The 16,301-nt window shown below is 40.7% G+C and overlaps 1 protein-coding gene across 4 annotated transcripts in view; it reads right to left on the reverse strand.

Annotated features, from left to right (window-relative positions):
• Nucleotides 1–4,259: 4,259 nt before the first annotated feature.
• The window catches only part of Plch1 (phospholipase C eta 1), a 178,664-nt gene continuing 166,622 nt past the window's right edge, over nt 4,260–16,301 (reverse strand). For 2 of the 4 annotated variants that reach the window (XM_051157246.1, XM_051157245.1), the window contains exons 18-22: nt 15,582–15,666; nt 12,733–12,879; nt 12,304–12,383; nt 9,503–9,857; nt 4,260–7,126 (exon numbers count right to left, since the gene is read on the reverse strand). In XM_051157246.1, coding sequence (XP_051013203.1) covers nt 5,043–7,126; nt 9,503–9,857; nt 12,304–12,383; nt 12,733–12,879; nt 15,582–15,666 — 2,751 coding nt within the window. In that variant the 3' untranslated portion in view covers nt 4,260–5,042. Of the gene's footprint in view, nt 7,127–9,502; nt 9,858–10,301; nt 10,362–12,303; nt 12,384–12,732; nt 12,880–15,581; nt 15,667–16,301 lie in introns of all 4 variants that reach the window. The other 2 variants (XM_051157249.1, XM_051157247.1) reach the window with 2 other exon arrangements.

Genomic DNA, 16,301 nt, shown 5'->3' on the forward strand with positions numbered 1-16,301 from the left:
AGGAATTTGCTGTACTTGTTTTAAACTGTTTTGCAGGTCTAAATTAATTTTAAAAGAAAAACATTAAAAGAAATAAATTCAGAGCACTATTTAGAGCAAAGCACGCAGGCTCCAGCTTTACCAGCTAAATGGCAGAGTGAGCCTGGAGGATTGTGAGCTTGACACCAGCCCATGCAACACAGGCAACATAGCAAGAGTCTGTCTCCAACAATAGAAAGCTAAGAAAGCACAGTAAATTAAAAAAACAAAAAACAAACAAACAAACAAAAAAAAAACTGTGCTGAAATAGGAATGAAAATGTAAGATACACAGAGGAAGTAACTGTGGGAAATATTCAGAATACTGATTATGCCTTCTCACGTTACACTATATTCATAACAAGGCTTGCTCTCACTGAGAAAAACAAAGGGGAAAGAAAACAATAAGATGTAAGAAAATAACTCACAAGCCAGCACGAAGAACAGTGTAAAATGACCACTTATTCAAAAGAAACTCAAAGTAGGGAACTGACTGAAATTATATATATATATATATATATGAGTTCCTACAAAGGAGCAATTTTCCCTATTAATTTCTAGCAATAAAACACAATTACATATTTTATAGACATATTGTATTTCTTCTAACAAGAAGTATATACCTGTAACTCGTAAGTAGGAGTTTCTTCTTCATACAAACAGGAAAAGAAACTAAAGGGAAGTTCACATAATTCAGAAAGGTCTATGGAGAAAAATGAAATTATGCTCTAAAAGAATGAAAGAAAGAAAGAAAGGAAGGAAGGAAACTGGGCATCCACATGTATACCAACTATACCACTTGAGCCCGGGCATTCATGGCCAGCCTGGGTAACACAGCAACACTGTCTCTTTAAAACCAGAAAGAAACCGATGACTGGTTAAACAGTAGCTAAGTGCCAAGAAGATTCAGCATATCATAAAACGATAGTAATGGTGATGGTGTATAGGAGCAGAACTGGAGCACTTGGTACATGAAAACTACCCCTGAGCGTTCCACATGGGAATCTGTGTGGCGCCCAGCACAAATGAGGTAGGTGCGCTCTTCTCATTGTAGAGATTGTGAAAAATGCAAGTAGCAAAACACAATTTGAATATAAGCAATTGGGTGCAGACAAGAAGCTTTTAACCACAACGTCACTCTGCCTTGAACACTCAAGAAAAGATGACTAAACAAACCAAGAAGTTTCCTCTTTTCCTGGGAGATGATGCTTCTAATTTACAGCACTTTCACATCTTAGTAAATGTAGTACCTAGCAATAGGGTGCTCCTGCCATGAGGAAGAAGAGTTTTAGGCAAGGTGACACCCACAGGGAGGAACTGGGTATAAAGAGGAGATGTGGAACACCCACACCCCTTGCCTTGTCACTGAAGCTGAGTGCAGGTTCCCCCAAACCAAGGTTCTTACGGACACTGCAAAATGATGCTTGCCACATAGACACCACTTTGTCTTCAGGAGGGGCTCTTCCATGCAGAATGCATGGTAGAACTTGATTCTCTGCTCCAAATTAGCCACTGGGGAGAGACTCTATGGAAGACTGGGATGCAAATAAATGCTCCAAAGTATAAGTTGTGTGTAGGGGAAGAAGGCTAATGTAGGAGATGTAATACTCCTGCTTGCCTTCTTCCTATCGCACCAGGACCTTGAGCAAATCACAAAACGAGACTCCTTTTCTGAGCCTGTGAACTGAATATAACATCATGTCTTCATAAGGCTACTGTGACCACATGAGATGGCCCAAATGTAAAAGCTTTCTGTGCTGCCAAGTGCTGTATGACGTCAGCTACTTGACAGAAAACAACTGTCACTAAAAGGAGACAAAAAGATGGCTTGATAGAAATAGGGAAAAGTAACCAACATGTAGAAATATCAATGGGCATAGCTACACACAGCACAAGTCCTGTGCATCTGCAGACAGTACAATGGACAGATATCAGGCATGCTATTTTCTTTCACGTTTCCGCTAAGCTTTTTGCTTGAATACACCTACATGATGGGTCCTGATCTAGGAAAAAGGCATAAAGCCTGGTCACTGGGTCATGCCTAATGGAGGAAACATTAGCCACGTGGTCTATCAACAACATATTGCGGTTGAACCTAAGATTCTAGACTGCATTGGAAGCTTGAGAATTTTAGAAGAATTGGTCAAAATTCTACACAAAGTTATAGAACATTGTTTTACGGCAGGACCAGATGAAGACTTTTAAGTGGGAAAAGTTACTTGATCAGATTCAACTTTGATTCTGTCCTCCATGGATGCTGCTACTTTTACAAACAACCCTTCCGGTCACTTGAGTGCTCAGACTTGGAACATCAATGCAGCTTCTAAGGAAAAAGCCTGCAGGAATTCCACACTTGACGGGGCTCGGTCTACGTCAGAGTTGCAGAGACTGGCAGCTCCCCTCACATTCAGCATTGGGAAGCCTGTACACATCTTGATTGAGAGTTTCTGAGTTTCTTGTGTGATTTCCTTGGGACTGAGTCAGTCCCATAACCATCCTCTGAGCAGGTGAAATTTTAATGAGCAGGATCTCAACATCAAATGCTATTATTAAAATGAAGCTTTATTGCCTCCTCTTGGTTATTACACAACTCTCAAAGGACTCAAGAAATGGATCTCTCTTGTTTTCCTGTGTTTGGTCATGTGACCAAAAAAACATGACATGAAAAGGACTCCTGTGTTCCTAAGCTTCTGGCCCCAAACATCCACATTTTTACTAGACACATGATGTTTCTTTCCTGTTTTAATTTTTAAAGACTCCTTAAATCATCAAGAGCAGCTAAGGTCTATTCATAGCAATTTAATTTAAAAATCTGTGTTACATCAATGGCTTCTAAAATAAAAATAATAACAAATGAACCAAGGTCTCAGAATAGAACATTAGATGTTCAAAAGCCCCAAGACAGAAAGACTTCAAGCTCATTAGGGGCATACAAGTGGGGTTTGGTCTCTTTCATCTTGATACTTCTGCTTCCAACAAATTTCCAGTGTTTGTGAAAAAAGATGACTCCCAGCATTGGATAAAAGCTAAGATTTGGGACTGAAAGAAGCAAGAATTGATTGCTCCCTCCCCATGCCACAAACTTATGGGCATGTGTGCCGCATACAGGCACACGTGCATGTGCACACACACACACACACACACACACACACACACACAAGCCAAACAGAGCATCTCACTTACTTTGCCCCACCTTTGTCTCTAATCACCTACTACAACCATTACCACTGGACTAGTTGCCAAGAATTATGTTTAAACTTCCAAACCCATACTAAGTGCACAGAAATCATTCCATTTGGTATCTGTTTAAGTTATCTACAACTACGTTCTTCAGTGCCATGACGGGGCTGGAGAGATGGTTCAGTAATGAAGAATACATGTTGCTCTTGCAGAGGACGCGGGTTTTGCTCCCAGCACCCACATAACGCAGCTCACAACTGTTTGTAACTCCAGTTCCAAAGGCTCTCTATGGCCCTCTTCTCAACTCCTCGGGCTCCAGGCACACACACATGCTGTACACACGCATGCTGTACACACATGCACGTGAAACACTCACATACATAAAGGAAATATATCTAAAAAATAAAAATAAAAAATGTGCATGTTTTCAACATAATGAAAATATCCAGAGACATAAACTGCTGTGTAAAACCATCTCTGACAATGAAACCTTCCAATTCTGCTACAAGCACATAGTGGGAGCCACACATCCAAGCGCTTCTGGTCCCTCACTCAACAATTAACATACAAACTTCAGCTGTGGCTTTGCTTGTTTTTGTTTAAAATAAATAAATAAATAAAAGCACCCAAGTGTTCAAAAATCTGCTTTAATTATATTTTTATGAAGTCCAGGAAGAACATCATTGTAATTCATGGTACAAAAAGCAAATGACACCTGAACATGCAATAAAAAATGGATTCACAATGAAAATAATATATGTCAGTACTAAAATATAGTTACTTGGTTCCCTAAAGGGAAAAGGTTTCGTTTAATTATCTATTCACTTGGATTATGAGAAAATACTCTTTCTTGAAAGCTTTGGGAAAGTTTCCATTTGTACTACTTTGGGTTTTAAGTCTAATGTAAGTCCCTCACTCTCTTGTTGTTGTTGTTGAGACAGGGTCTTACTAAGTGGCTCTGGTTGGCCTGGAGCTCACTATGTAGATCAGGCTGGCCTCGAACTCAGCGATCCATTTGCATCTGCTGGGATTAAAGGCAGAAGCCACCATGCCCAGCTGGAAGTCTCTCATTCTGAAAGCCATGATTTTCGATCTACAATATCAGATAATCCAAAAGTACGGCAGACAGCTTGCCAACTGGATTCTTGTTACATACAAAGCCATTAGCAAAAATATGTAACAAAATGTAAGCAAAACAAACCATTTTGTCCTTACACACAGACGTTCACTTTCTTCCTCACAGCCTATTTATTCTAAAAGGGGCTTGGGGGATTGCAGAGATGCTATGCATCTTTTGTGGAATTCCCACTTTGGGTGGGGTGTGAAAATAATAAAGGGCAAGGTAACTATTTAAAACGTTTCTTTTAAATGAATTCTAAAACTGAATCTGGGTCTCTCAATTAAAAAGGAGAATGTGGCTTCAAATAAAGAATCCATCCCTTTATTGTTTGCAAAACCTAATCTTAATCAGCTCAACAGTGAGTAACAAGGACAGCCTCTGTGACTGGGATCCAAGGACACAGGAAAGAGTTTTGTTGTGCAACATATGCACACTGTGACCCAAACTGCTGAGAAGTTTCACGTAGAGGGCATGCACACATTTCATACTGACACACTTTACAACACCTCGGGGTAGAGATCACGGGGTCCTGGGAAATGTCACAGAATCTAAATACAAAGGCATGAACTAAGAAAATACATGGAGTCAAAGGGAGACCAGAATACAAGTTTAAAAATGCATTTGAAAATCATTTCAAAGCCCCGTAACGTACTTATCGACAATGGAAAATTTTCTAATAGCCTATAGAATGTCATGTAAACAATGAAAATGCAGCTTTATGTAATTCACAGCCTCAAAAGAAAATAAATTTCTGGTTTATCTTCACTGCTTGGCTCAGTCTGCAGAACTGAATTATTGGAACAAAACTGGTCCACATAGCCGTAGCGAAGGGCTGCGCATGCTCCTTCGGGGTTGCCTCGACCCTCCAGGCCACCGGCTTTTCCGTTCCTCAAGTAGCTGGCAATGTATGATCCTGTGGAGTGACGGTTCACAGCCAGAGCAGGAGCTGGCGGTTTACTTCTAAGGACCACCCCTCCTCTGGTGCTGTGGGTCATAGCTTTTTGCTTGCCAGCTTCCTGCTTCTCCTTGGCACGGCTGGCAATGTTGCGTACTCTGCTCTGACTTCTAGAAGACAACTTTCTGACTAACGCCCTGGGACACTGATTGACATCCTGCTTTGAATACAGCACTTGACAGTTGTCTCCTTGGTCAAAGGACACCAGCTTCCGGAGCTGTTCAGTTAGGGCGTCTAAAGGTTCTAATGACTTGGTCTTCAGAGTCACACTCTTGTCTCTAATGCCATTTGTTACAAAACTCCTACTAATACACTGGTATTTGCTTTCAAAATTGCAGGCAATGTCCTCTGATGTTAAGTCCCCCAGACTTTTGGATTTGCATGGGCTTGGTAGTTTCAAAGCAGCCAAAGGAGGATGCGTTAACTGTGTGGGTGTGGAGGCATGCACATCTGGAGCCCTAGGCTGCTGGGGCCCAGAGATTTCGTTCGTTTTTGCATCTGAACTTGAGAAAGGGTTATACACAAAGCCAGCACCCTGATAGGTTAGATGAGAAATACTTTGATTTTTGACACCTTGAATATTGTTCAATGTTTCAGGGGCAGAAGGGAGGAGTGTCTCTTTACAGTAGCCGCTCCTCAAGCCTCTCTGGATATGTTCCACCATGTCCTGGCTGTGGTGCAGTTTTAGTGGAGAAACAAGTTGATTCAGACCTTCTCCCCTGTAGTCACAGGTTGTTAGAGACAGGTTGTCATATTCTCCATCGATTTCCACAAGGCTGCTCTCCTCAGAATTGACACCGAGAGCCGGGTCGGCTGTTAAATCTTCCAGGACCAACTCCGTGGAAAGAGCAGGGCTGCTGGTTGCTAGTCCCTCGCCCTCTGCATGGATGGGGCTTGTAGGAAACTGACAAGGAGAAGCATCCGTGGACCCAGGCACGTTGCTTTCCATGACTCTTGCCTTGGCTTTCTCAGAAGCCTCATTTCCTGGCTTTGGGTTAAGAACAGGAGAGCCAATCATTCCACAAGCAACTGTGTTATTTGCCGGTTTGGTGGTCTCAGCACTAGAGAGCTTTATCAGCTCAGGAGACGAGCACAAGAAAGCCTTGGCTTTCCCCTGGGGAAAACCATGTTTGAAGGGTATTTGTAGGCCCAATGGGATCGGCAACGGAGCACCTCCTGACGTCATACTGGGGCTAGGGAGATGAGAAACCACAGCAACGTTAGCCTGGTGGTTGCTCTCTTCAAACTGGCCGATCAGTGCTGAGATGGAACTGCCCGATTCACTCTCATTCGTTAAAGTGACATCATCAATGAGATTGGAAATGTCAGTGTCCTGCAGAATGGCAGTGGAATGCAAATCTGGGATGTCAGAAGCGAGCGCGGAGACATCGGACAGAGAAAAGGATGTTGCTGCTTTACCTTTGGCCCCGATGCCTTCCACGTTCTCCACCTCCAGAGCGCTCTGAGAAAGAACGCTTCCACACGACACACTTTTCCCTCCCGCTAAGCCCTCAGAATGTTCCTTTTCAATGGTTTTCATTCCATGCAGATCTTGCGGTCCTTTCAGTGTAGGGTCAAGGGCCAGATGCTGCCTCGAAGAGAGGAATTTTTGGGGACTGTGGCTTTCCTGGTGATCATCTGTCACGTTTGGCTTGGTTCTCCCGCCCTTTGCACCTGGTCCTCCACCCTGGTCTGGGTTTGATACACTGGCGGCTGAAAGAGTGTTATCCTTTTGGTTGGCATCTTTGTGGAGGAGGGCACTGGAGGAGCAGGATAGCTTTTTGTTGAAATTTGAAAAATGTGCAGGGTTTTTCATAGTTGCCGCCCCCTTTCTTCCGTCATCCTTGTCCTCTGCTAAATAAAGCAAACAACATTTTAGGTAAAGCGTGTCACTTTATGCAGGGCCCGGAACACTCATGTTTGTCTTGACACAGACAAATGGAGAATGTAAATCTGTTTTACATTGTGACAGAATATAGTTATGGGTAAGCAGAAGTTTGCAACACAGTGTCTGTGTGATGGATAAATGGTGGAAAAAAAAATATATATATATATATATTAATAGGAACTTCGCCGGGCTTCCTTTTGAATGTCTATTACATCAGCTGAGGATGTAATATTCATTGTCCAGAAAATGTCAATGAGTTACTGTGCTTGCATGGCGAGGATTACCTTACGCTGCTTCCTATTCAGATCTGTACTACACAGGAGCATGTCAATAAAAACAGAACAAGACAGCTCTGTTAAACAACGCACTATGGCACCTGTAAACAAGACACTATCAGCTCTCAAAGTTATACATGGCAAACCACAAATGATACCATTTTCTAAGACAGTTTGGCACAATATTTAACCTAACCAAGTAATTTCTAACACAGTTGAAAGATACAATATGTGCACAAAACTATTAATTTCTACTGGTTTAACATGAAAAAATAATCGGTCATCAATTCCAAATCCCTGCTAATATGTAATATTCAGATGATAATATTTTTGTTTTGTTTTTTATTACAAAAAATTATACTGTATTCGTCCCTCCTTCCCTTCAAAAGTGGTAGTAAGATGTTAAATAAGAAAAACTGTAAAAACGTATAATTCATACTAATCTGGGATATTGCATCCTATTTGATATGTGCTGAGACAATGCTCAATCTTTAACTATTTTTGATCTGATTGTTTAATTTTCTATTAACTCATTCACAGTCATGGTATATGGATACATAATTTTTCACTAACATAATTTCTCTTCACTAAAAATGTATTCATCATATAAAAATGTTTCCCAAATTGTAAACAATTAAATATTCCATGACATCATTTTCAGAAGCAGCTGCTTTTGTAGAGACAGATTATTTAGAATTTTGTCTTCTGCTTCTTCTCTACCTAATCTTTTCCATGCATGATTCCATGTATCTGGGATCAGTGCAGTGACTGGGTATTCGTCCATATTTGCTGTAAGTTCAATGCATGTGATCAGTTCTCAGATCTTTTTAAATGCGGGAAAGAAGGATTGTCTCTCCCTTGGTTCCCAGCTCCTCCTCTTGGCTTAGCATCTTCTCAACTTAGAAGACTAATCAATACAGATTTCTACTGAACATAGCTTTGCTTTGCTGAAACGGGCTTTTACAATAACTCTGAAGCCATGTATGTCCTCTCTTCTCTGAGACTCTCTTAGCAAGCTTTTTAGCATTATCCCCAGTGCTACATAGACTCCAGGGCCTTGCAAACTGGGACGTTTTCAAGTTTTGCCTCTCTCCTTTCTTCTAATAAGTATTCAAGAACTGGCTTTGCTTTTTCTCTGTAGAACATCTTATAATAAGAACCAATACAAACAAAGCAGCATTTGTGGGGAAATAAATCACTGAAATTATTTTGTTTGGATAAAGACCAACTTTGCTAAAATGCAAAAACAAAGCATTGCATCCTACTTGTTTAAGATAATTCCAGACACAGTCTGCGGACACAGTTTTGAAACAGGAAAAAGAGTCAGGGATACAAACTTTAAGAGCTCTTTGTCATTTTGTAAAGTGGTCATTGCTCATTAGTAAGTTGCTCAAGTGAGACCATCGTACTCCACATTAAGGAAAAAGATGGCTCCCAATTCCTACACTTGTGGATTCTACACCCAAGCAAAAACTATGGGTATGTCACCATGGCTGCCACTGTCCAGAGCTGGGAAGTGGTATCATAGGAGAACACTGCCTCAGCCACACCTTAAGGAAGGTGTGTGTGTGTGTGCTTGTGTGTGTGTGTGTGTGTGTGTGTGTGTGTAACAGCATCCTTTCACCATAAATGTTCCCAGCCACAGAAGTTTTAAATAGTGAAAAGTAATGTGGCTGATTTCAATACCAGAAAAGCCAGCATGAGTCCATTTAGACCTGGGGCAGCCTCAGAACAATACCTCTTTAAACCTCTTGTCCCTGTTCCAAATATGCTACCACTCAGAAAACAAGCACTTTATATTTTGTTGGTTCTCCTCAGACTGGCATGCTGTAGGCCATTACACCTGATGCTCCCTTCCCTCCCACTCATGGAAATGTTATTTTAAAGCCATAGGAGCAGAGGAAATGGCTCATTTTTTAACTTTCTTACCCAAAGATTAAAATCTTCTTACTTAGTATTAACACGAAAATTGTTTATTTTTCAGGATATTTTAATTGCAGAATGGTAGCTCTATCATAATGGAAACAATGGACAAAAAGCAGCTTAGAAAAACTGAAAGCATCTTACCCAGAGAGGTTTCTTTTCCATCCACATCTTTTGCTGCTTCCAGTACAGGCAGAGACAAAGCCCCCAGAAGGCTCTTGTCAACAGGCATAGAGACAGGGCGCACTTGCAGACTCCGTGTGGTCCTCCTCAGGATGCCGTCTTGATCTCTTGGGGCCTCAGAGACAGAATCTTTTATCTCCACCATTTCTTGGAAGCCCACTTTGCTCTTTTTCCTGCCTTTGGCCGGAGCACTGGCTGTACGTCGCAGAATTCTATCTCCAATTGATCTCTTGCGAACATAATGGGAGTTGCTTTCTGAAGCACTGTGCCTGGGGTTCTTGTTGAACAGTCCCTTCAGACCTTGGAGCTGTCTGTTCTGAGGATACAAAAGGACCAACCACACACTAAGCACATGGCGCCGTAAGAGCAACTGTGTTTGAAATGACAGCTCCAAGAAGAATGAATATGAAGTAAAATTGCATAGTCACTGATCGAAGCATGTTGAAAATAAGAAAGCAGCTCACAGGAGGTTCATACACTGCCATGCACATCTCATCAACTTTATTCTGTGAGGAAGGCAGCCTTTCAATTTCATGGCCAACCTTGCCAGAACTTTCCTACCTAGAGACGGTAGGAAAAGTTACCTATAAAATGGGAGAAGTTTCAACGGGTAGCAAACTGACAAAAACTTCAGCAGCATTGAAGCAACAAATGTGTGTTTCAAAATGGTGGTAAGCAGAGATGGAAAGACACGAGGAAGCGAGGCATGCCACCATAGTCATTTCAAGAGTGAGAATGCAGAGGCATGCTGACAAACTACCTTTGTAGCTCCTAGAAAGTGCAATATGGTATAACTGGGGTTGAGGATTAAAGGGCTCCACTGCAGGGGAGGAAACAAAAACACAACAAAACACAGTTTGGGCTCATTCAAGAAGGTGGTACCAATAAGCATGAAAGAGAAACGTGCACATCTGTATAACCCTTCCTCCCACTTCTGATGCGTTCCCTTCTTCTGTTCATTCCCTGCTCAACTCAACACCACCACACTATGGGGTGAGCGGCCCAATCCAGATGTACATTGAAAATAATAAATGACCCAAAAAATAGTCATTTATTTAGGAATGAAACAGACGTTATATAGAATACTTTATTTGTGTTTTATTTCTGGGATAAGTTTTAAGCAAATGTTTCATCTTATTGTTTCTTGCCACCCTGATGAGAGGTAGAGATAACAGAGCTAAAAACTGGGCTTTCTAGAATCCAGCCATCGCCTGCAAATCATTTATCTATGCTTCTATTCAGACTAAAAGAAAGAGACCAACAAGCTGTATAAATAGGAACTCAAGATCTAAAGCTTTTGCCTTCAGTATTTAGAGAAATAAAAGTCATTTGTTCCCTTCTGCTGACGGATACATGGCTAAACCTACACTCCCACCTCAGTGCCCAGTTAGCCTGTGGTCATGGTGATACTGATGCTAGCCAGCAGAATGCTCATTTCCTCCACGCTAGGCAACTGGCAAAGAATAACGAACTTATTTGTGAAGCAGGTACTATTTTTACTTCACATTTATGCAACATGGGGCAACCCCAGGCACTGTTCCATTCTGCATCCTCCACCCCCACCCACCCCCAAGCTACATCCGGTCCTGAAAATCCACAGCTGGGCCCAAGTCTCCAGCACTTGGCATGACCAGAGGACCACTCACTGCTGCGTAAAGCACCATCCCAGTCTATAATGAAGGGAGAAAGAACTAGGCAGAGCGAGACACCTTTTTGTGATATTTTGTCTCTCTCCCTGTTCCATTCTCCCTAGCTCCCTCTCTTCTCACCCTCTTCTCCCTTTCATTCTCCCTTGGATCTCCCCCTCCTTTCCTCTCTCCGTTACCTCTGCAGGTAGTTTTAAATCCATTCACACTTTTTTTTTCAATTGCCAGTTGTTCCATATGAATGCACCCTGCCTAGCCATGGTGGAATCATGGCTAGATTAGCTTCGGACACTCATTGAACCTCTGAGACACCACATTTCCTTCTGTAGAAAATGGGGTCTACTTGTAGATTTCTAGGACCCTCTGTATCCTTTTATTTTGCTATTCTCCCATGCGTCTCAAGTAGAACAATATGATAGGCAGATTTGGGCCCAGGGGTCCCGCTCAAACTAAGGCACCAGCCAAGGACAATACAGGAGGTAAACTTTAAACCCCTTCCCAGATCTAGCCAATGGTCAGAACATTCTCCACAGTTGAGTGGAGAGTGGGGTATGACTTTCTCACGAACTCTGGTGCCTCACATTTGACCATGTCCCCTGGAGGGGGAGACCTGGTGGCACTCAGAGGAAGGACAGCAGGTAGCCAAGAAGAGACTTGATACCCTATGAGAATATATAGGGGGACGTAATCCCCCTCAGGAACAGTCATAGGGGAGGGGAATAATGGGAAAATGGCGGGGGGGGGGGGGAGGAATGGGAGGGTACAAGGGATGGGATAAACATTGAGATGTAACAGGAATAAATTAATTTTAAAAAAAAAGAAAATGGGGTCTTTTTTAGAATTACAATAAAATTCTAATTTTAACAGTCTTCATCATTCTCATCAAAATGATTGCCTGAAAGTATGACAGCCTTCTCAATTCTGTTCAACCTAGAAAGGACCTTTGGGAGGATGCAATGAACACACACCTCTGAGCAGAGGGCTGAGGCTGGAGCACTGCCTGAGCCTGCTGAGCTTACACACACAAAAAGACCACTTGTCAAATGTACATTTCTTTATGAAACAGTAAGTTTCTTGAAGTCCATAGTATTGTTGAATGTCTATGATCTTTCTCACCTTTCCAAAGATCTCATTGATTGTTATGTGGACAAAAATGGATGCTTCTGTGAGTCCTTCCAAGTAGACATGCCGGTAGCCTGCAAAAGCAAAATAAATAAACAAACAAAAATAAATAAATAAATAAAATAGTTCTTTCCGCTGAATTTGCCTTTGGCGTTCCAGAGAGAGTACAAGGAAATTAAGTATGTGTCTTTACTATCATTCTTCACGTTTTATATAGCACGTTACATCACATCTATCATATAACACACAAACTAATTTATATAATTAATTTGATAAATATCCTCTTTGTCCTGTTTCATGTATTAAATTTTCCAAAGAGAAAAGATTAATCCAGCATATGTGAGGCTCTAGATACCAGCAGAAAACAGACAAAACCAAAACAGGAATAGCCAATTTAGATATAAAAAGCCAGCTTATACCTACCAGGTGCTAGGCTGCTGAAGGTCACAGTCCGTTGTCCCACAAAGTCTCTTCCGATAGGATCATGATCCCACACAAGGAACCGAACTAAAGCTATTTCTGGCATGTGAACTGTAAATGTTAGGGTTTCTTCCCACACAGGGTTAAATCCTTAGAGAAATAGAAAAAAAAGAAGAAGAAGAAAAAAGAAAAATCAGGAAAAAAGCAAAGAACTTGGCTGGAAATGATTTAGCAGTGATGTCTGTAGAGCAGACAGTGAAAGTCACTTGTACTGGCTATTAAACTCATGAAGATGCCTGACCCTCTTCAGGATGCCCTGCTGAAGTGAAACCTCTGAGTTTACTCCACTGCTAGAAAATAATTGGTAGGAGAATTGCCTGTAAATTATCCCATCAATTCTATTAATCTCTGGTGCCCCATTGTATCAAGAAGCTTATTAATAGTCATTAAAATGCTTCAATAAGCTTAAAAATTATAGTAGCACTCGAAGAGCATTTTAGCAGCAACATTACAGAAAGTAGCCCCTTGATGGAATCATATTTCTAACCTACCAAAGCTTCTCTTGGTGGAGTAACCGACCATCAGCTACTATTCATAAAGTGCTTTGTACTTGTTGATGTGTATATATATATATATATATATATATATATATATATATATATACAGTCCTATTTAACTCCTACAGAAACCCTTTAAGAGTAGCAAGCCAGGGGCTTGTGGCTTTCCTTTGTTCATCCTGTCTGTCTATCTATCTATTTATCTATCTATCTATCTATCTATCTATCTATCTATCTATCTTGAGACAGGGTTTTCATTCAGTTGTCCAGATTTGCTTTGAATTTATTATCCTCCTCCCATGTGCTCGGATTATAAACACGAGCTACCACACCCAGCTTGGTTTTGTCTATGTAAGAAAAAAAACATACATAAGTTATCAAGTTTCAAACTATGACTTCAAATTTTTACAAGTAAGACATGCTTATGCTTTTGAAAGTCCAAAATATTTGTAACTCACTATAGTTTAGAGAACTGCTGTTCACAGAAATATGCCCATGTCATACATTGAACAAGAAGCCCAAATTAGACTGTGCACTACACATTCTTAGTGGCTTATCATGAAGCAAGAACTTAGTCTCTTTCCACAGGTACTGAAAATGAAACAGAAAGCATATGCCTTGGTTTAAATACTGCTATAGTTTGCGTGTGGTTTGTCCTCTGAGAATTATTACGTGGCAATCTTCACACCCCCTGTGGCTATGTTACGATGTAGAGCCAAGTGTGAGGTTGTCATGTCATTGTGATTGTAAGCCCAGAAGATGCTGATGATTCCTTGCCAGACACTGTGAGTTCCCACTGGAGCTGTTATAGAGCAAGCCTGTCTATTGGCAAGTTCTCAAATTACCATGTGATCTCTCACACATAATCCTGCCGTGATGGGAATTGGTCAGGTATCTCTTGCAAAAGCTGGGGCCACCTCCAACACCATGGGATCTTTTTATAAACCTATTTCCTTCCTAAAGACTCAGCTCAAGTACTATTAGAGTAATGGAATATGTGCTAAGGCTAAATACAAAACGACAAAAGGCGTTTATTTCTTGGAGAAATTTTCTCTGCCAAAATAATTACAGAAAACTGCTAAGAAGTCTATCACTGCCAATGTTTCTGGTTCCTTTCTGAAAAAGGAAAGTAAGTTCTATCAGACAGACGCATCCAGGAGGAGTCCGTCACTTTGCACTATAAACGGCCTTGAGCTCAGTAAATAATGATAGGTTGAAAACCAGGGAGTCTCCTGGTGAAGGAAGGAGATTATCTTTCTTGTTAACTTTCTAGTGACCTCCCAGGTACTTCTGCAAGTGAAAAAAGAAGGAATGGTTTCTTAAGCCCTGAGAAGATCCAACATAGGAAGGGCATCTTTAAGGATGTTGTTTCCCTATCCTTGGACAACTAACAAGGGCTCCCTATGAACCAGTGATTTCTTAGATGTTTTGATGAACCATGATTTCAAATTATTTTAGAATATTAGTTATTCTAAATTTTAAAATATGTATGAAGCAATACCTTTCACTATAGAACAAACATATATAACTATAAGATTATCCAGAAAAATATACTAGACTTGGGTAAAGGTAATGTCTTCTTGCCATTATTCAAATGCTGGCTACTCAACCATATTTAAGAAATTCATATGCCAGAGCATTCTGGCTCAATCTTCAGACATTTTCATGCTCAAAAACAAAAACAAACAAAGCCAAGAGAAACTGACTAAAGATGTGGGCCTCATGAGTGAAAGCTTTGAGGAGACTCTTTTATGAGAACATACACCTCACATTGTAAGCGACACACTGGGAAGTATTTCCTGAGGTGAGCTCTGAGCCCAGGTCTTTAAGATGTCACTCACACTTTTCAGTAGGAAGACTTACCAAGCATCCCAGGAGTCTTGACTATAATAATTGTATCAAAATAGACCATGTGTCAATGTCAGCTCTTCAGCTGTTAACCAAGCCTTCTTTTCTTATTGGAGAAATAACTGGGAGGTTATTACAATGTCAACAAGAAATATAATCTCCTTTGTTCACCAGGAGTCTCCTGATTTCAAGTCTGTCATTATTTAATGAGCTTGAGGCTTTTTATAGTACAAAATGGTCAAGTGTCTGATTGATAGAATTTACTTTCCTTTTTCATAAAGGAACTAGAACTTGGAGAGTGGTTGACTTTTTATCAATGTGTTTACCATACACTTGGATGGCAGTTACAGATCTCAGTCATCTTGCTCTTCTACATGGCACACTGCTTGTCAGTGCAAACTGGAGCTCAGAGTGCCTCCTTCGGAGGCATACTGACTGCCATCTTACCATTGTCATCCACCACACGAGTTTGATCCTTGCAGCAGTCTACTGGCAGCCCAATAATTTCAACTTCAACAAAGGGGTCAATGATCTGTATAAAAAGGAGGAAGTATTATTGCCAATGTCACATGCACACAAGTGTTCATTATTCTGAGAATAAATAAGCCAAATGTTCGCATGTCAGTAACATTGGATACTAGTACATGATTAATAAAAGAAATGATAGAACCAGGTAGAGCAGATTTTTATATATGAGTGAAGAATGGAATTTAAACATTGAATTCTGTTTGCCAGTATTTGCTAATGCTACACATAGTTTTACTCAAAGAATCTACTATTTCAGTTCAGGATACGTACCCAGTTGACATAAGAGGGTCATCAGTACGCAAAAGCTCAGAAAAGTGGCAGTCATAATGGTTAAACACTGAAATTTACTTAAATGTCTGTCTTGAGTAGGATGCCAGTCTCATAAAATCAAAATAAAAAAAAAAACAAAAAAACCAAAAACAACTGGAGAATTATTTTGTGTCACAGAAGACTAAAGAAAAACAATAATAAAAAGTTGCATGCGATTCAATTGAAAAAGAGAAGATAGACAATTTAAGGACAGGATGAAAAGACTGGATATAGATGCTATATTAGATCATACTGCATTTGCTGTTGTTTTATAGACAAATGCCCTTGTGCTTAATCAACAAGTAGTGAGGCAGTCATAAATGCCTGCCA

The sequence above is a fragment of the Acomys russatus genome, chromosome 15 (assembly GCF_903995435.1).
Source record: "Acomys russatus chromosome 15, mAcoRus1.1, whole genome shotgun sequence".
In the NCBI taxonomy this organism is placed as follows: domain Eukaryota; kingdom Metazoa; phylum Chordata; class Mammalia; order Rodentia; family Muridae; genus Acomys; species Acomys russatus.